At 45.8% G+C, this 21,904-nt stretch overlaps 1 protein-coding gene across 2 annotated transcripts in view; it reads left to right on the forward strand.

The window, feature by feature from the left end:
* The first annotated feature begins 644 nt into the window (after positions 1–644).
* The window catches only part of LOC142249721 (solute carrier family 41 member 1-like), a 39,827-nt gene continuing 18,567 nt past the window's right edge, over positions 645–21,904 (forward strand). The window contains exons 1-2 of one of the 2 annotated variants that reach the window (XM_075321540.1): positions 645–874; positions 16,744–17,054. In XM_075321540.1, coding sequence (XP_075177655.1) covers positions 16,758–17,054 — 297 coding nt within the window. In that variant the 5' untranslated portion in view covers positions 645–874; positions 16,744–16,757. The remainder of the gene's footprint in view (positions 875–16,743; positions 17,055–21,904) is intronic. The other variant, XM_075321541.1, reaches the window with a different exon arrangement.

Raw genomic sequence — 21,904 nt, forward strand, 5'->3', positions numbered from 1 at the left:
TTGGATCCAAAGAACTCAAATTTGGACTCATCAGACCAAAGCACAGATTTCCACTGGTCTAATGTCCATTCCTTGTGTTTTTTAGCTCAAACAAGTCTCTTCTGCTTGTTGCCTGTCCTTAGCAGAGGTTTCCTAGCAGCTATTTTACCATGAAGGCCTGCTGCACAAAGTCTCCTCTTAACAGTTGTTCTAGAGATGAGAAGGTGCGTCCAAACTTTTGGTCTGTACTGTACATGACACTATGCCATATACATGCATTTTCTTTTTTTTAATGGGGTTTCCCATTATTCTGACTATCCTCCTGTAATACCAGAAACAGCCTATGGACATTGGTGGCGCTGTTACAAAGTTATGGCTACAGTGTAGTGCAGCAGGGCTCAACATTTCAGTCTAGACTGAAATTTTGAGCCCGGCTGCACTACACTGTAGCCATAACTTTGTAACAGCGCCACCAAGATCGATATCCCTTAAATTACTGATCTTGAGGACAGAGGATTGCTTTTTTTTTTGCTAGGCAGCAGGCCCCCTTGGTGTGTAGTGACCTCCCCTGGGATATATCTGTCATCCATTCCTCCTGCACCCACCGCACCCTCTCCGAGGCTGGTGAAATGAGAGTAAAGCTGAGCCAACAGAAATATAACCCGGTCACATAAGCCGTGACGCTGACAATGTGGCCCCAGCGAGTCACCAGCTGTAGAGCCGTCACTGTCACAGAGAGCGTGGCACGACCCGGGCCCTCTCCACCAGCTCCCTACAGCCGCGGTGCATGAAGCTTTATCCCCAGGTACAGGATCCGTATCTGCCGCTGCAGCCAGGGACGATCCTGGGCCGTGTCCAAGGGTGAAGCTGGTGACCGACAGCCCCAAGTACCCAGGTGATTGCATGATATCAAAAGTGCTGGGACTTTCTAATACTCTGCGCTGCAATTTCAAGATCTCTGTGTGCTGTCAGTGAATGGGAATGTTTTGCTTTTTTAGCATTAACCTCATGGGCCCCAATTATTGAAAGCATTTTTCATATAGGCCAAAAGGACTTTTGGAGCCCCTTAGGCTACGGGACCTGGGGGCAATTACAACCCCTGCACCTATTGTAGTTACACCCCTGCATACCCCCAATATTTCACAAAGATGAGGGTTACCACTTACGTGAGATGTAGCTTTAGATTGGACCGGTTGGAAAATACAAAGGAGACGGCCATTAGTCCACTACTGTGTCTGATACTGTTGTATGGACCGCGGAGCTGAGGATGTGGTCACTTTTGCTGGGCTATTGTATGGGCCACAGCTGATATTACCTAGTCTGCTCCTACTATACTGGTCCTATGACTGATATTATATGGGGGCTGCTTCTGTGTGGGTCTTATGTTTGATTTCCCCCCTATGGCCGCTGTTACTTTTTCAAATACATTGAACCTATGACTAATATTAGCAGGGCTCTGCTGCTGATACTGCTGTATGGGCCCTATGGCTAAAATATGAGCTCCACTATGAGTCCTATATCTGACATTATATCTGCTCTCCGCTCTATGGGCTCCATGAGCAATGTTGTTATTCGGTCGCTATTGCATGGGTCCTATTCCTGATATATGGTCAATGTGACTGGCACTGTTGTATGGGCTGTATAGCTGTTATTCTACAGTGTCTGACTCTGGTACTATTGTAGGGACCTTATTGCTGTATGATCACTATGACTGCCATTGTGTGGAACCAGTAACCCTGCCCCTCCCCCTTCCTGCCCCTATACAGGAGTCAAAAGGTCAGGTGCCCCCTACTGACTGCTCTTAGTGCTGTAAGTTATAATATCCATCACCACTGCCCCCAGTATATAGCCTCCAGCCCCATTATCCTCTGGTGTATAATATCTGACCCTCAGCCCCCCCCTCCCCGTTGTATAACCTCCATCCCCCGCTGTGCCGTCCGCCTTTACTACCGTGTGACAGATCGGCCGATGATGCAGAGCTCACTGATGCCAGCGCATCCTGTAATAGGAGCTACAGGTGTAACGAGTCAGTTCATGACATTTCTTCCTCTTGAATCTTCCCCATCACCTGTGAGTGATATTACTGAGAAGTGGAAGGATCTGCAGCAACTCAGCCGCAAAGTGGAGACCCCGTAATGTTACAGAGCGGGGGGCCTAGTGCTGAAGAGCAGAGGGCAGAAAGTCACCAGCGCTCTGCTGACCCCATAACTGCAGAGTCCAGACCTCCTCTGGTAACATCAGCACAAACACTGGGCCCACTGGGACTTTTATGGCCGAGCAGCTGCAGCCGCCATACATCACCAAGCACAATGCCGAGCCGTACATCACCAAGCACAATGCCGAGCCGTACATCAAGCACAATGTCGAGCCGTACATCAAGCACAATGTCGAGCCGTACATCACCAAGCACAATGCCGAGCCGTACATCACCAAGCGCAATGCCGAGCCGTACGTCACCAAGCGCAATGCCACAATGCCGAGCCGTACATCACCAAGCACAATGCCGAGCTATACATCACCAAGCACAATGCCGAGCCGTACATCACCAAGCACAATGCCGAGCCATACATCACCAAGCGCAATGCCGAGCCGTACATCACCAAGCGCAATGCCACAATGCCGAGCCATACATCACCAAGCACAATGCCGAGCTATACATCACCAAGCGCAATGCCGAGCCGTACATCACCAAGCGCAATGCCACAATGCCGAGCCGTACATCACCAAGCACAATGCCGAGCTATACATCACCAAGCACAATGCCGAGCCGTACATCACCAAGCACAATGCCGAGCCGTACATCACCAAGCGCAATGCCACAATGCCGAGCCGTACATCACCAAGCACAATGCCGAGCTATACATCACCAAGCGCAATGCCGAGCCGTACATCACCAAGTGCAATGCCACAATGCCGAGCCGTACATCACCAAGCACAATGCCGAGCCGTACATCACCGAGCACAATGCCGAGCCGTACATCACCAAGCGCAATGCTGAGCCATACATCACCAAGCGCAATGCCAAGCCATACATCACCAAGCGCAATGCCGAGCCGCACATCACCAAGCGCAATGCCGAGCCATACATCACCAAGCGCAATGCCGAGCCGCACATCACCAAGCGCAATGCCGAGCCGCACATCACCAAGCGCAATGCCGAGCCGTACATCACCAAGCGCAATGCCGAGCCATACATCACCAAGCGCAATGCCGAGCCGCACATCACCAAGCGCAATGCCGAGCCTTACATCACCAAGCGCAATGCCGAGCCTTACATCACCAAGCACAATGCCGAGCCGTACATCACCAAGCACAATGCCGAGCCGTACATCACCAAGCACAATGCCGAGCCGTACATCACCAAGCACAATGCTGAGCCGTACATCACCAAGCGCAATGCCCAGCCATACATCACCAAACACAATGCCCAGCCATACATCACCAAACACAATGCTGAGCATCAGATGGAGTGGTGTAAAGTTGCCGCCATTGGATTCTGGAGGACATGTGTTCTGTGCAGTGATGGATCACACTTCTCTCTCTGGCATCTGATGGAGGAGTCTGGGTTTGGTAAATGCCCGGAGGACGTTACTCCCTGACTGCATTGTGCCCGCAGTACAGTTTGTTGTAGGAGGGATAATGCTATGGTCTGTAATGAGGTCGGCCTCAGTGCCATAGCTCCACTAAAGGGAAATGTTAGGCTATATGTGCACACCGCAGTTTTGTTGTCACCAAAACTGCAACCAAAACTACACCTTGTCCTAGAGTGCCTGGAAAGGTAAAAAAAAATGCTTGTTTGGGGAAGACCCTTTTCTGTTCCCCATTACCAGTGCAATAGATCCATATATACATGGAGGGGGGGAGAACATGACCAGCCCCTCATCATACACACAGTAGTGCAGTGCTCCCCCATCATCCATACAACAGTGCCCTTTATCATGCACACAGTAGTGCAGTGCCTCCCCATTATGTATACAGCAGTGCTATGCCCCCCATCATGCACACAGCAGTGTGGTGCCCACCATCATACACACTGTAGTGCAGTGCCCCCTATCATGCACACCGTAGCGAAGTTCCTCCAATTATCCACACAGCAGTGCAGTGTCCTCCAGATTCATGCACACAACAGTGCAGTACCCTCCCTATCATGCACACAGCAGTGCAGCCCTATCATTCACACAGTAGTACAGTGTCTTTTATCATGTACACAGCAGTGCAGTGCCCTCCATCATGCACACAGTAGTGCAGTGCCCCCCCATAATGCATACAGTAGTGCAGTGACCCCATCATGCACACAGCAGTGCCCCCCATTATGTATACAGCAGTGCTGTGCCCCCCATCATACACACAGTATTGCGGTGCCCACCATCATACACACTGTAGTGTAGTGCCCCCTGTCATGCACACAGCAATGCAGTGCCCCTTTTATCATTCACACAGTAGTGCAGTGCCCTCCAGATTCATGCACACAGCAGTGCAGTGCACCCCTATCATTCACACAGTAGTGCAGTGCCCTTTATCATTCACACAGTAGTGCAGTGTCCTTTATCATGTACACAGCAGTGCAGTGCCCGGCCCCTCCATCATGTACACAGTAATGCATTGCCCTCCATCGTGCACACAGCAGTGGAGTACCCCCCATCTAATTATCCAGGATCAGGATCACTTCCTCCAGCCCGATCTCCTCCTTCTCCCCGGGATCCTCCTCCGTGTTATGTGGGCGCCGTGGTCCCCACTCGGGGCTGCTCCCCGGGACTCTGATGCCCCCCGCCCGCTCCCACAGAGGATGAACTAGGTAACCGGGGGGATAATGGAGGAAGATAGAGCAGCGCCGCCCACGCCACACGCACGACACTACACAACACTACACGCCACGTGGGCAGCTCCTCGGTCAGATGATGGCGGGACTGGTGCAGAGCTGCTGCCCGGACACCGAGCCTGGCACCTCCACCAGGGCGCGGAGAGATGGAGCTGCCGGCCCCTGTGTTCTGCCCCCAGAAATACCCACAAATGCCCTCCCGGTCACACACTGCAGCAGTGCAGATGGAGATACAGCTCTCTCCGGCAGGGGGCGCTGAATAGCCCGGCAGAATGGGGGGAGATGGGCTCAGAGGGCAACAGTCCTGGCAAGAGAATGAAGTGACAAGCATTGGTGCTATCTATACTCATTGATTGGCCATGGTGGGCGCTCTAAAATCCTAGGTCCCCCCCCAATAATACTGTTCTGTAACTTTTCTTTCCGCTTCGTGTCCGTCACTCTTGTTGACATGTATAAGTCTAAATTCAGACTGGACACAGATTTCTGCTCCTTTCATATTTGCAATGGAAAATTTCCACTCTCAAAATTTGCTGGTGGATTAATCTCAAGGAATGAGGCGGATAGTTGAGGGTCCACGGATTATAATGAAGGCAATCTGGGCTACTGCCCGGGGCTCCAGGGGGCCCATGCTCCGAAAAATAAATTGCCCCCATTATAATCCGCATGAAATATTTAAAAGATGCTGGGTCGTCCGCCCGCCCTGGAGCAGTTCTGCAGGACCAGGGCGGCCATCAGGGCAATAAGGGGGGCCCGGGTCACTCATAGACAGCTGCCCTCTCTCTTCCTGCTCTGCACTAATCTATCTATGTGATCAGTGCAGGACAGGAAATGTAAAGGAGCAGGTCAGAGGCTGAGAAGATGAAGGACCTTTCCTGATCACATGACCGGTGAACTGGCAGGTCCCAGTGGCTCCTCTCCTGCTCTGCACCGATCAGGAACTGCAAGATGTGGTTTTTTTTATAGTGTGTGTAAATGTACTTGTAGTAGGGTTGTGTTGTGTATGTATATGTGCATGTAGTCTGTCAGTCTTTCCCTGGCTTCCTGTCTCTTTTTTTCTGGCTGGCTGGCTGTCAGTCTCTTTCCCTGGCTTGCTGTCTTTCTCTGGCTGTCTCTTTCCGTGGCTGGCTGTCTCTCTCTTTTTCCTTGTCTGGCTGTCTGTCTTTTTTTTTTTTTTTTCTTTCTGTCTCTCTCTGTCTCTCTTTCTGTGTCCATGTCTCCACCGACATTATATTACCTCACATAAGCTTCTTACACTAAGGCTATGTGCGCACACTGCGTTTTTTTGACGCTGCGTTTTTGTGCGTTTTTGGCCGCTAAAAACGCACCTGCGTCGAAAAAACGCGGCAAAAAACGCACGCGTTTTGCCGCGATTTGGTGCATTTTTTTTACTGCGTTTTTGCTCACTGCGTCCTTATGCGTTTTTTATCAGTGAACAAAAAAAAAAAAGGTCTGATGTCATTTCCTTCTTCAATGTGTTCGTCATTCTCCACTAGTGTATGCAGAAGAGCAGACAGCTGCAGAACTACAAGGCTCAGCATACTCCATCCAGTAGTGTATGCAGGAGAGCAGACAGCAGCTGCAGAACTACAAGGCTCAGCATGCTCCATCCAGGACTGTATGCTTGAGGGAGAGTCAGGGGGAGCAGACCTACAAGGCTCAGCATCCTCCATCCAATAGTGTATGCAGGAGAGCAGACAGCAGCTGTCGAACTACAAGGCTCAGCATCCTCCTTCCAGGACTGTATGCAGGATTTCTTTGCCCCCCAAACAAAAAAAATGACGTGGGCTTCGCCATATTTTTGTATGCTAGCCGGGTACAGCAGGCTGGTACGGGCTGCCCCCAACCCCCAGCTGCCTATTTGTACCCGGCTGGGAACCAAAAATATAGGGAAGCCCTTTTTTTTTAAATTATTTCATGAATTTCATGAAATAATTTAAAAAAAAAAAATGACGTGAGCTTCGCCCAATTTTTGAGTCCAGCCGGGTACAACTAGGCAGCTGGGGATTGGAATCCACAGTGCAGGGTGCCCATGCTTTCTGGGCACCCCCGCTGTGAATTGCATTCCCGCAGCCACCCCAGAAAATGGCGCTTTCATAGAAGCGCCATCTTCTGGCGCTGTATCCAACTCTTCCAGCTGCCCTGATGCCGGGTGGCTTGACGGGTAATAATGGGGTTAGGGCTAGCTGTATAGCTGGCCCTAAGCCCGAAATTCATGGTGTCACGCCAATATTAGACATGGCCACCATGAATTTCTAGTAAAGATAAAAAAAAACACAACACACAGAAAAATATTTTTATTAGAAATAAAACACAACACAATTAGTGACTCCATCTTTATTGAAATAAAGAACCCCCCCTTCGCAGTAATCCTGGGTCAGGGTCCCGCGCCGTCCAATCCGGATCCAATATCATCTGATCGGTTTGCTGGAAGGCAAAGCAATCAGATGATGTTTCAGGATCAAGTGCCTGAATCCCATCACACATCATCTGATTGTATAAAAGCCGATTATACAATCAGCTGATGCATCAGTGCAAAAAAAAATAAAAAAAATAATATTCACTTATGTGCTGATTACCGGCAGCTACTGCAGCGATGGGGCGGGAGTCTGATCCTGTCAGATCGCTGCAGGAGCTGCCGATAATCAGGGATGAAGTCTCCTGACGCATCCGCTGATACCGGCCGGGCGCCCGCGTCACCGCGATACTTACGATCACCTGATGCGTCAGGTGACTGCATCAGGTGATCCATCGCCAGGTCCTGCATCCATCGGAGGTTTCCCGGCTGTCTGCACACAGCCGGAGCGGGGGTGGCGATACCGTGAGAGGAGATGGGAGCGGGCATGGCACCGGGACCCTGCAGACAGGTGAGTATAACTTTTTTTTTTTTTCTACTGTTAACTTTTGTTTTCGCAGCCGCTTCCACCTCCTGCCTGTACATGGCGCCGCACGGCAGCATACATGCACAGGATGGGAGGTGGAAGCGGCGGTGACGGTACCGGGAGGATTCACGCTTCTGTATATACTGACAGAAGGAATCCTCTTCCTGTACACGTCACTTCACTACCCACCTCCTGCGTTTATAGCTGCGTTTTTGGTCTTAGAAACGCACCAAAACGCACCAAAACGCAGCTATTTGCGTTTCTCATTGCGTCTTTCAACATCCCATTGAACTCAATGGATGAAAAGCGCAGTGAAAAACGCGGGAATAATTGACATGCTGCGTTTTTGTGGCACCACAAAAACGCAGCTGAAAAAAAACAGATGTGTGCAGACAGCAAAAATGAAAACTCATAGACTTTGCTGGGGAAGCAAAGTCCTGCAGTTTTGAGGCCAAAAACGCACCCGAAAAACGCGCAAAAACGCCGCGAAAAACGCACTGTGCGCACATAGCCTAACAGCTCCTATTAATGACCTGTAGCTCCCAGCTTTATTCACTTTAATGTAAGGAGGTTTTTTGGAGAGTAACTGTAAAGCGCAGGGTTAAATTTTTCCCTCAAAACAGTCTATGACGTTCTGCGTCAAATGAGGCGTCTGTGCAAATGATCGTGATTGTAAATGCGATGGTGCGGATTACGTTAGTGGACACACACACACACACACACACACACACACACACAGCTTTATATATTAGATATACGCATATGACTGACGATTCTGTCTGGGGCTCGTCATTTTGATGACCCGAAAAACGGTACATGCAGTTTTTTTCGGGCTGTGAAAATGACAGCTAGCGGTTAATGTTTGATTGGTGAGGACTGTTTGCAGAATTGGAGATTTTACAAAAGGGATGGTGGGACTGTGGAAGGTTGGAGGTCAGTATGCACAGGAGGATCTCAGCTCCCCCGGTAAATGCATCACCTGGGTCCTCTCTCTGGGGGACGGTGCAGGGAGGGCAGCTCCGCGTTCAAAGAGGCAAAGTCCGGCAACAGAAAAAAGTTGTTTCCAGAATCACGTCCAAGAAATGAGGTTAAAAACTAATTTTATTCCATAACTTGTGCAGATCTAGCAGGATATGTCTAAAGCGGGCTTTACACACTGCGATATCGGTCCCGATATCGCTAGTGTGGGTACCCGCCCCCATCTGTTGCACGACACGGGCAAATCGCTGCCCGTGCCGCACAACATCGCCCAGATCCGTCACACATACCTGCCCGGCGACGTCGCTGTGACCGGCGAACCGCCTCCTTTCTAAGGGGGCGGTCCGTGTGGCGTCACAGCGACGTCACTGAGCGGCCGCCCAATAGCAGCGGAGGGGCGGAGCTTAGCGGGACGTAACATCCCGCCCACCTCCTTCCGTCCGCATTGTGGCTGGGAGGCAGGTAAGGAGAGGTTCCTCGTTCCTGCGGTGTCACACGGAGCGATGTGTGCTGCCGCAGGAACGAGGAACAACCTCGTTACTGCTGCAGTAACGATTTTTGAGAATGGACCCTCATGTCACCGATGAGCGATTTTGCACGTTTTTGCAACGATGCAAAATCGCTCATCGGTGTCACACGCAACGGCATCGCTAATGCGGCCGGATGTGGGTCACCAATTCCATGACCCCAACGAGTTCGCATTAGCGATGTCGTAGCGTGTAAAGCCCCCTTAAGACTAAGAACCTCTTTTAGGTTTGAAACACGTCAGACATTGTTTTATACTTCGTGGACGTCCATCCAACCTAGTGTTGGTTTTAACCTTATGGGATAAAATTGGTTTTTAACCTTATTTCTTGGACGTGATGCTGGAAACAACTTTTTTCTATTGCCGAAAGTTTGAAGGGTAGAGGCGGAGCTGTGGTGGAGTCTGAAGGGGGCCCAAAAATTTTGGCAGTATGGGGCCCTGAAATTCCTGGTGGCAGCCTTGGGCAGGATGTTCTAGCAACATGCAGGGTGCGGCGCGGCTGACGGAGTCCTGCCCACCTGTCTGCCGACGAGGAGCGTCCTCTGTAATGGTGATGGCAGACAGCGCTGCTGCAGGTCACACTGGAGTCCAACAGCCTGAAGAGTGGAGACGGACCGGTGACCTGATCCTTGGAGGGCCTGCCGACCTGATCACTAACAGCAGGCAACAGCGGCACACTATGTGAAGGGGGAGGGGACGAGGATGTCTTCTATCTAGTTTCATTCATTCCTCCATTACCAGTCCATACACTGTGTATGTATAGATTGGGAATGGAAGATTGAAATGCCCCAGCACACTGAGCCCCACTGCCCTCCCTCCATCGTGGATATTTCCAATGTCTGACTCCACAGACTTTGTGTGCCCCTCCATCAGGATATTCTGCATGTATCATGATGTACTGTATGCAGTGGATATAATGGAGGGGCATACACACACACACACCCCTTTACAAATAATGAGGTAAAACACTCATCAAATACTCAATGTGTGCACATGGCCCAAGACCTCGTGCACACGTTCAGTATAAGGGCTCGTGCGCACGTGTGCGTATTGCATGCTTTTACGCTGCGTATAGCACTGCAGTGTAAATGCATGCGTCCTGCGTTCCCTGCACAATCTATGAAGATTGTGCATGAGACGTGCGCACGATGCTTTTATGAACGCAGCGATTTGTGTGCTAAAATTTTGACCCAAATCCCTGCGTTCATAAAATGAACAATACAATTAATTTGTGCGCTATGGATGCAGCTCCCACTCTGTCTATGGTGGGGGCAGCAGCCATAGCTCATGAAATCGGCTTTTTTTTTTTTTTTTACAGAAAAACTGCATCCATTATGCAGTGTTTCCGCAGCGATTTGAAGCGCACATGTGCTGTCAAATCGCTGCAGAATATTCAGCAGTTACATGCGCATGAGCCCTAAGGCTACATGCGCACGCTGCTTCTTTTTGTGTTCACAAACTGCAGCCAAAACTGCAGCCAAAATGCAGCCAAAACTGCACCTTTGTCAGAGAGAGCCTGGAAATGTCACAAAACGCATGTAATTTTAGGTGCGTTTTTGGTGCGTTTTCGGTGCGTTTTTCACACCCTGTGTTTTTGCTGCGTTTTTGTGACAAATGTTGACAAAAACGCAGGAAGAATGAACATGTTGCATTTTATTTGTCACAAACCTTTGACAAATAAAACGCTGACAAATAAACTGCAACGTGCGCATGACAAATCTGACTTCTCATAGACTTTGCTGGGAAGTCAAATGTCAGAAAGTTCTGCTGACAAAACTGCAGCCAAAAAAGCAGCAAAAAAAGCAGCGTGCGCATGTAGCCTTAGAGTTTTTGTTACCTTAGGGTACCGTCTCACTAAATGACGTACCAGCGATTCCGACCACGATATGACCTAGTCAGGATCGCTGGTTCGTCGCTGGTGAGCTGTCAATCAGGCAGATCTCACCAGCCACCAGCGACTCTGAGCTTGGTAACCAAGGTACACATCGGGTTACTAAGCAAAGCGCTTTGCTTAGTTAACCGATATTTACCCTGGCTATGTGTGCAGGGAGCCAGCAATAAGCAGTGTACGCTGATAACCATGGTAAATATCGGGTAACCAAGCAAAGCGCTTTACTTAGTTACCTGATATTTACCCTGGTTACCAGTGTACACTGCTTACACAGAGTCGGTGCTCGTTGGTCACCTGCCGTCAAACATGCCGATGCATGTTGCACAGCGGGAGACCAACAAGCAAAAAATGAACCAGAACAGTGTGTAACGATTAGCGATTTCACAGCAGGGGCCAGGTCGCTGCTTAGTGTCCCACACAGCGAGATCACTGATGAGGTCACTGGAACGTCACAAAACCTGTGACTCAGGAGCGATCTCGCTATGTGAGAAGTACCCCTTAGTATTTGTTAAGCTGAGTACACATAGGGCGGTTTTGCAGTTTTTTTTTTTTGTTGTTTTTTCTCATTGGTTTAATGCAAATAGATGCTAATAAGCTGCAGCTTTTGCTCAGATTTTTGCTGCCGAAAAAAACACCCACTGTGAACAGAGCCAAGGCTACATGTTCAGTATTGGTGAGTTTTTACCTCAGTAAAGGACTCGTGCACACGTTTTTACCTCAGTATTTGTAAGGCCTCGTGCACACGTTCAGGATTGGTGAGTTTTTACCTCAGTAAAGGACTCGTGCACACGTTTTTACCTCAGTATTTGTAAGGCCTCGTGCACACGTTCAGGATTGGTGAGTTTTTACCTCAGTATATTTGTAAGGGTGCGACCGCACTTTGCGTTCACCTACTTGCAGTTCTAAACGCACGTTTTGGGCTTAATTGATTTGACCAAAGTTGCCTTTTTCAGAAATTTAGCGCTGAAAACGCATGCGTATTTACCGCGTTTTAGATGCGTTTTCAGCGCTTTTTACATGCTTTTCACCTGCGTTTTGAACATCAAGACATTGCTAAATAAAGATTAATCTGTCAAACACAATGAAAAAAACAGAAAAAAAAGGAACAAATCTTTATTAATGGGAAAAATAAAGAAAAAATATATATTTCATAAAATTATAGCGGTAATATACATTTTATGGCTAAATAGCAATAAAAGCATATTTTTCTTAAATTTAATTGTCGGATTATGTGTGTGTGTAAAGGGACATATGAAATCATTATTTTAATGTCCAAAAAGCATGCGTTTTGGTAGTCCAAAACGCATGTTTTCTGCACCTAAAAAGCAGGTAAAACGCAGGAATTTGAAGGATTCTTGGTTTTTGCCATTTCTCATTGACTTCAATGTTAGCAAAACGCACCTAAAATGGCGAAAACAATTGACATGCTGCTTCTTTGAACGCATGGTTTTTGCCACAAAATATGCAAATTAAACGCAGCGTTTAGAAACGCAAAGTGCGGACTGAAAATCACCATTTTCCATTGACTTTGCTGTAGAATCAAAACGCATGCCTTTTGGCATGGAAAAGGTGCTTCTCAAAACGGACCTAAAAAGCACCTGAAACGCAGGTGGAAACGCAAAGCCTAAGGCTGGAATCACACTTGCGGGTGTAAAATCGGTCCAATTCTCATGCCAGAGAGTCGGACGATTTTTTCACACATTTCATCAGTGTGCTGTCAGTATGCAATCAGTTTTTACCCTCAGCAGCTGCTACTCATGTACTGTTATGTACCGGAGCATTTACAGTGTTCTCTGCTACTTGCTAGAAATCTATTGAGAAAAACGCATGTCACTAGGATGGTGTATGTGCCGTCCGTGTGACATCCGTTTTTTTCCACGCACCCATAGACTTGTATTGAAGAGACTCGCGTGACAAACTCACCAAAACGCAGCATGCTGCGATTTTTTTTTTTTCTCAGTCCGATTTAGGGTGGGTAAAAAATAGCAGATGGGAGCTGCCTCACTGATTAACATTTGTCCGAGTGCAATGCGAGATTTTCTCGCATAGCACTTGTGCGAGTTAATCGCAAGTGTGACTCCAGCCTTAGGCCATGTGCACGCGCTCAGTATTTGGTGAGTTTTTACCTCAGTATCTTTAAGGCCTCATGCACACGTTCAGTATTGGTGAGGTTTTTTTTTTTTTACCTCAGTATCTTTAAGGCCACGTGCACACATTTAGTATTTGTTGAGATTTTACCTCAGTATCTGTAAGGCCACGTGCACGTGTTCAGTATTGGTGTTTTTTTTTACCTCAGTATCTTTAAGGCCACGTGCACACATTTAGTATTTGTTGAGATTTTACCTCAGTATCTGTAAGGCCACGTGCACGTGTTCAGTATTGATGTTTTTTTTTTTTACCTCAGTATCTGTAAGGCCCTATTTTTGTAGTAGGGCGTATATTTTAAGCATGCTCCAAAATCCTACTTAGGCTTATTTTTGGAGTAAGGCTTATATTTTAAGCAAACTTAAAAAAAAAAGCCCCCAAAATCCTACTAGGGCTTATTTTTGGAGTAGGGCTTATATTTTAAGCATACTCAAAGGCTATGTCCGCACTTTGCGTTTTTACCTGCGTTTCAGCTGCATTTTGAACTGCAGCGTTTTCATGCCAAAATGCATGAGTTTTAATTTTCAAGCAAAGTCTATGGGAAATAAGGATTTCTTGTGCGCACAATATGCTGTTCAAAACGCTGCGTTTAATTTGCATAATTTTGGCAAAAACTCAGCGTTCAAAGAAGCAGCATGTCAATTGTTTTTGCCATTTGGGCTGCGTTTTGCTAACATTGAAGTCAATGAGAAATTGCAAAAAGCAACAAACATCAAAATTCCAGCGTTTTACATGCTTTTTAGCTGCAGAAAGCATGTGTTTATGACATCAAAATAATGGAATGATATGTCCCTTTGCGCACACACATAGTCCGACAATTAAATTAATAAAAATATAAATTTATTGTTATTTTAGCCATAAATAGTATAAAACCGTTATAATTATATTAAATATATCTATTATCTTTATGATTTAAATAATTATATTTTTTTTCATTTTTTTTTTTCCTTTTTTCTTAGTTTTTGTATGTCAAAACTTTATTTAGTAGTGTCTCTTTATTCAAAATGCATCTGACTTTAAGCAATGGAAAAGCAGGTAAAAAGCACTAAAAACGCGGCTAAAAAAAAACATTTCTGCCAAAGGATGCGTTTAGAACTGCAACTACCTCAACGCAAAGTGCGGACATAGCCAAAAGCCCCAAAAATTCTACTAGGGCTTATTTTTGGAGAAGGGCTTATATTTTAGAGCATATTCAAAAAAGCCCCCAAAGTCCTACTAGGGCTTATTTTTGAAGCAGTGCTTATATTTTAAGTATACTCAAAAAAACTCCAAAAAAAACTATCGTATATTTTTGGAGTAGGGCTTATATTTTAAACACACTCAAAAAGCCCCCAAAATCCTACTAGGGCTTACTTTTGGAGAAGGGCTTATTTTAAGCATGCTCAAAAAAAGGCCCCCAAATCCTACTAGGACTTATTGTGGTAGGGCTTATATTTTAAGCATACTTTAAAAATAAGCCCTAGTAGGATTTTTGAGGCATTTTTTTAAGTAGGGCTTACATTTTAAGTATACTCAAAAAAGCACCAGAAATCCTACTAGAACTTATTTTTGGAGTAGGGCTTATATTTTAGGAATACTCAAAGCCTCCAAAAATCCTAGTAGGGCTTATTTTTTGGACTAGGGCTTATATTTTAGGCATACTAAAAAAAAGCCCCAAAAATCCTACTAGGGCTTTTTTTTTGGAGTAGGGCTTATATTTCAAGCATGCTCAAAAGCCCCCAGAATCCTACTAGGGCTTATTTTTGGAGTAGGGCTTATATTTTCGGCATACTAATAAAAGCCCCAGAAATCCTACTAGGGCTTATTTTTGGAGAAGGGCTTATAATTTAGGCATACTAATAAAAGCCCCGAAAATCCTACTAGGGCTTATTTTTCGAGTCGGGTTTATATTTTAAGCATGCTAAAAAAAGCCCCCCAAATCCTACTAGGGCTTACTTCGGGGAAACAGGGTACACATCAGATTTGTTACATGGGAGACAATAATAACAAACCCAAAATTGGAATAAGTTTTTAGCGATTGTAAACAAGAAAGTTGTCATTCAGTGACAGCAAGCTGAGATTTTCAGATGTTGAGAAGATTAATAAAACCTATTTAGAGCATGTGCGATATTTGTGGTAGATGTACATGTAATATTCCTTGTAAATAGGGTCGGTAATTCATTGTGCTCCAGTCCCTGGAGGTTTTTCCATGTGGATGGGGTCAGGGCTGGACGGGGGACACTACAGGGCGCCGCCGTAGACAGGTGCAGTAGTATTTATATCGTCTGAGGTCATCTTGGAAGCTACTTTGGAACTGGATACTGACTTAATCTGGGGTCCAACGCAGGGGGCTGCTGGTGTCAGCAGAGGAGTAGTACGGGGGTTGCATTGGGTCTATTGGGCTTCCACGTGGCACCCTCTAATTGCTATTATACTTTACTGGTTGTCAGGAAGGTTCAAGCACCAGCTTTTTACAATTCACCAATTAAACCAGGCCGCAGCCAATAAGGTAGGGGTAGTGGTCAGGAAAACCAATCCCCGTTAAAAAGTAACTTTTAATAATACCATTAAAAGGTCAAGGACCAAAAACCACAATAACAAAAAAACACGATAAAAGCAGGGTGTATAATAACAAGTGCTAGGCGGGAGAAGGGAATGAATGACCCTATAAAGCCCTAATCAAACTCTCCCTTCCTAGCAATGGAGGGTATGACGCCCTAGGGTTGTGGCGCCCCCATTCACCGACGGGAGAGCCTGAATGACCCTATAAAGCCCTGCATAGGCCAAACTAACACCAAAAAATAGATAAACAGCGCCATCAAGAGGAGATGGAGATATTAAAAAAACTTATCTGAGAATGTCCGGAGACAAAGTCCCGACGGTATCACCCTCATGCACCATCATTTGGGTACCCCAGGGAGGCTCCTGCATTGGCGATTTACCCCCTGCGTCTGTCACCTGATGAACCCCTGGCATCTTTGGGAGGAAACGCGTCAGGACTTTGTCTCCGCACATTCTCAGATAAGTTTTTTAATGTCTTCATCTCATCTTGATGGGGCTGTTTATCTAATTTTTTGGTGTTAGTTTGGCCTATGCAGGGCTTTATAGGGTCATTCAGGGTCTCCCGTCGGTGAATGGGGGCGCCACAACCCTAGGGCGTCATACCCTCCATTGCTAGGTAGGGAGAGTTTGACTAGGGCTTTATAGGGTCATTCATTCCCTTCTCCCGCCTAGCACTTGTTATTATACACCCTGCATTTATCATGTTTTTTTGTTATTGTGGTTTTTGGTCCTTGACCTTTTAATGGTATTATTAAAAGTTACTTTTTAATGGGGATTAATCTATTGTTTCCCTTTTACAATTCACCCCCTGATTTCTTCTACCCAATCATAATGTGGGAGTTATTGTTCTCTGCATCATCACTTAGTGGTCATAACCGGTACTACAGTTAAAAAAAAAAAAAAATCGTCAAAGTTCATTTCATTGTTTTTTTTTTTTTTTTGTTTAATCGCTAAAGTAAATAAATAATAACCATTATCTCTGCAGAGTGACAGGTCACCATGAAGGGTGAAGAGACCCGGCAGAGGAGGAAAGAGGGTCGTGCCAAGAATGGAGAGCGCTCCAAACACAGAGGAAAGAACAAAGCCAAGCAGAATGAGAACCGAGCTGTCCACAGGGAGATCGTGGAAGAAGAGGTGCCACTCATTCCAGAAAAGCGTCCACCGCCAGAGAGGAAGGCTCCTATGCCCAGACCGGGAGATGAGTCTTCTATCTCCATCGCCCTGCAGGTGTTATTCCCATACCTGCTTGCGGGGCTGGGCATGGTGATGGCGGGCATGGTGCTGGATATCGTGCAGGTAGGAGAAGCATAAACATTGTATCACTATTGATCGTTTCTTGGAAAAGTCTTGCAATTTTGCCGCTTCTAGAGATTGGACCCTGGTGCAAAAGTACCGCCTGCATCCCCCTCCCCCCTGTCTGTGCCACCTACGACAAAACCGTAGTCTCACCCTGTATACTTGCCTTATCAATCATAGGAGGAAATCATGTGAAATGTCTCCTCCTGGATTATCCCAGACCCCAAAATAGCAGCAGACCCCTAAATTGAGACCCCAAAATAGAACCAGCCTCCAGACCATTCTGTAAAATAAATTCTGACCCCTAAATTGACACTTTAGATCAGACCAGACCATAAAATTAATCCAGACCTCTAACTTGACCCCAAAATAAATTGAGACCAAGGACCCCTAAAATTAATCCAAACCCCATACCATACCCTATAATAAATCCAGACCCTACATTGAGACTCCAGACCAGCCCCCCAAATGAATTCAGAGCTCAGACCCCTTAAATTAATCCAGACCATAAAATAAAATGTGAGCCTTATTAATACTTCAGACCCTTGAATAAATCCTGATCTCAGACCAGACCCCTTCATTGAGACCCCAGACCATTATATTAAATAAACTCAGACCTCCAAATATGACTTTATACTTCTTAATAAATTGAGATTTCAGATCAGACTTCACAAGCAGTCCATATCCCACAATAACCTCATATGTCTAAATTAAGACACCTAACTGAATTAGGATGTCAGGCCAGAGTCCATATGTATTCAGTCCTCACCTCTAGATTTTCGGGACAGATCCTCTTCAGCCATCTACAATGCCTCGAGCATTTGCCCCCATAGCTGCCCCAGTTCCAGGCAGAAATCCCAGTTAGAGGATAGACCCAGGAAATTCTCAGACCTCTGCTTATCCTGATAAGACATTGGGGGTGTGAATACTTTTGTAGAAGCATTGTGGGGTACAGGATTGATGTTGTGATTTGAGCCCAGCCTCACATGAATTTTATGTCCAGGTCCCTTTTAATTCTGTTTGGCACTGAGAACGGGTCACATTGATCTCTGGAATCAGATAAGGACTCAGCGGACAGCGTGTGCTCATGCCACTGGCTTGTCAGCTTAGCGAGGCCGACACATGGCGGGATATAATGGAAAACGAGCGTAAGGAGGCAACAAAAAATAGCTCCACTATACGGACCCATGGAGAACGAATGACGAAGGCAGAAACCATACAATATCCCACATGGTCCGAAAATCGATTTACAAACCTGAAGTGAGAAATCAAAATAAATGTGAACCAATATCACAATCAGACCTGTGACCACTGGTATTTATGTGGCAAGCTATTTCCAGTCCATGGCTATACCATTTACAAGGTGCAACAAAACTGTCAGCTTACAGGAGCCACAATACCTGCAGGCTGGCAAATTTTAGCCGGGGCTGGGGGGAAATTAGAAAACACGTGCCCGTGAGTTGAGGCAGCCTATCTTTAGTCTGCTTATCTCAGGTCACGGAAATAAATCAGCAGAGATAGCAGGATTTAAAAATAATGGTGACTGGTACATTGATACGGGATAAATACGGAGCTTACAACATATATACAAGAACAGAACCGAGTGTATTACATAGATACAGGAACAGAACCAAGTGTATCACATAGATCCATGAGGAGAACCAAGCTTTCTACATAGATGTGAAAACAGAATTGAGCTTACTATATAGATAGCATAACAGAACTGAGCTTACTATGTACATAGATACAAGAACAGAACCAAGCTTAGTACATAGATACAGGAACAGAACCGAGCTTGGTACAGAGATAGCAGAGCAGAACTGATCTTACTATGTACATAGATACAGGAACAAAACCAAGCTTACTACATAGATACAGGAACAGAACCGAGTTTTCTACACACATACGAAGACATAACCAAGCTTACTACATAGATACAGGAACAGAACTGAGCTTGGTACAGAGATAGCAGAGCAGAACTGATCTTACTATGTACATAGATACAGGAACAAAACCAAGCTTACTACATAGATACAGGAACAGGACCGAGCTCACATACAGGAACAGAACCGAGTTTTCTACACACATACGAAGACATAACCAAGCTTACTACATAGATACAGGAACAGAACTGAGCTTTCTACATAGAGACAGGAACAGAACTAAGTGTATTGCATAGATCCAGGAGGAGAACCAAGCTTTCTACATACATATGAAAACAGAACCGCACTTACTATATAGATAGCAGCGCAGAATTGTGCTTACTATGTACATAGATACAGGAACAGAACCAAGCTTACTACATAGAAACATGAATAGAACCGAGCTTTCTACACACATACAAAGACATAACCAAGCTTACTACATAGATACAGGAACAGAACTGAGCTTACTACATAGATACAGGAACAGAACCGAGCTTACACATAGTGTAGAGGTCACGGCTCACTCTGCAGCGTTAGATGTAGGCACGGGAGGCGACTTAAACAAAAGTCCATGCTGTTGTAATAAAACTCCATAAAGCGAGCCGCAAACAAGGAAAATAAACTCCCTTTCTTTGCAGGAAAACACGATGCACGGTCCTAACAATGGCACTACAATGTTAGTCCAGCATACGAATACAAACATTGAGACTTCGCTCAGGAGGACTTCTTACCTCCACACACAGACAACTAATGACAACATTTGGACTTTCTTATGTCCACCACAGCACGTCTCGGGGTGGGGATATGTGAGCAGCCAATTCCACCCATATCTCTGACTGCTCTAAAACTGGCCTTTGTCAGCCCTATTAACACTCTTAGTACTATACGTACTGAACTAGCATCAAGGCTTACATAACAAAGAATAACCACCTCTGTGATACATATCTCCCATCCATGACGTGTTCAGCTGCCATCTTACAATAGAAATAGGAACAGAACCAAGCTTTCTACACAAATAGAAGAGCACAGACCCGAGCTTACTATATAGATACATGAAAAGAACCAGGCTTACTACATGGATACGGGATAAGAACCTAGCTTACTAAATAGCTATGGAAATAGAATCAAACTTAGTACATAAGTACGGGAACTGAATGACCGCTTTCTACATACATAATTGAGAACCAAGCTTACTACATAGTATTGTGAACAGAACCAGGTAACTACATAAGTACGGAAGCAGAACAGAGCTTACTAAAAAGATACAGAAGAAAAACCAAGCTTCCTACATAGGTATAGGAACACAAATAAGCTTACTACATAAAATAACAGATATGAGCCTACTGCATAAATACGGGAACAGAACGGAGTTTATTGCTTAGTAGTGGGAACAAACCAAGTCTTTTGGGCACTTTGCACGCTGCGACATCGCTAGCCGATGATAGCGATGCCGAGCGCGATAGTCCCCGCCCCCGTCGCACATGCGATATCTTGTGATAGCTGCCGTAGCGAACATTATCGCTACGGCAGCTTCACACGCACTCACCTGCCCTGCGGCGTCGCTCTGGCCGGCGACCCGCCTCCTTCCTAAGGGGGCGGGTCTTGCGGTGTCACAGCGACGTCACACGGCAGGCGGCTAATAGAAGCGGAGGGGCGGAGATGAGCGGGACGTAAACATCCTGCCCACCTCCTTCCTTCCGCATAGACGGTGGAGGCAGGTAAGGAGAAGTTCCTCGCACCTGCGGCTTCATACACAGTGATGTGTGCTGCCGCAGGAACGAGGAACAGCATCGTACCTGTCGCTGCAGCGAAATTATGGAAATGACCGACACTACACAGATCACCGATTTATGGCGCTTTTGCGATCGTTTATTGGTGCATCTAGGCTTTTCACGTTGCGACGTCGTTACTGGCGCCGGATGTGCGTCACTTTCGATTTGACCCCAACGACATCGCAGTAGCAATGTCGCAACGTGCAAAGTACCCCTTAAGATATATGTCAAGAGATAGAACTGAGCTTACTATAGAGATCCGAGAACAGAACTTTAAAAAAAGTTTCCAAAAGTAGTTTGTTTTTTTTCACTGAGAAATAGATACAAAAAAATCTGATGTTAGAATACTGTTTTCATACTCTCTGCATTCATCACATAACAGCCCCATATTCATTTTACATACTTAGTCATCTGCCAATCCGTCTGTTTCCTGCTTCTTTCATTTGAAACCATTGAGAGAAGCAGAAGAGAAAGCAGCAGCATCACCTCCTATGCAGATTGCATATGGAGTGGTCGTGTGACGAGGGGGGAGAGTGTAAAAACAGCTGAATCCTCACCATGCATTATACAACGTCAGGATCCACATGTAAAGGGATAACCACCACCATTGTAAAAGAAATCAGTAATAAATCTATATAAACGCCATACAATTAACATGCGGTACATTCCATTGTTTGTAGGAAATCTGATATATATAAAAATGTGGTACAAATCTAGATTAAGGGGGTCTCTACATTGGAATCTCAGTATTAGTCAAGAGATTGTGTGGAACTCCCCTCAAAAAAATGTATTCGAAGTTATCGCTGTGCGGAGCCATAGACAGTGATAATCCCATATGGAACAGAAATGCTTATGTCCAACCATCTTTACATACCGAACCACCCTTGTATTGGAAATTTTTGGTCATTTTCATCTTTACACCTGGTGTATACTTTTGTTTTAATAGGGTATGTGCTGCAATACTATTAAAAATAAATGTGTACCCGGCATAAAGACAGTCAAATACAACCATAAGTGAATATATCTGTACGACTTTAGGCATTACATTTCCGCCGATCAGCTATATACAAGCTAATCGGCGGTCATTTAAAAAGGTTGTCCAGGTTTGGCATGAAAGTCTGCAGTCACTTTATGACTACAGACTTATGAATCC

The sequence above is a fragment of the Anomaloglossus baeobatrachus genome, chromosome 8 (genome assembly GCF_048569485.1).
Source record: "Anomaloglossus baeobatrachus isolate aAnoBae1 chromosome 8, aAnoBae1.hap1, whole genome shotgun sequence".
NCBI lineage: Eukaryota > Metazoa > Chordata > Amphibia > Anura > Aromobatidae > Anomaloglossus > Anomaloglossus baeobatrachus.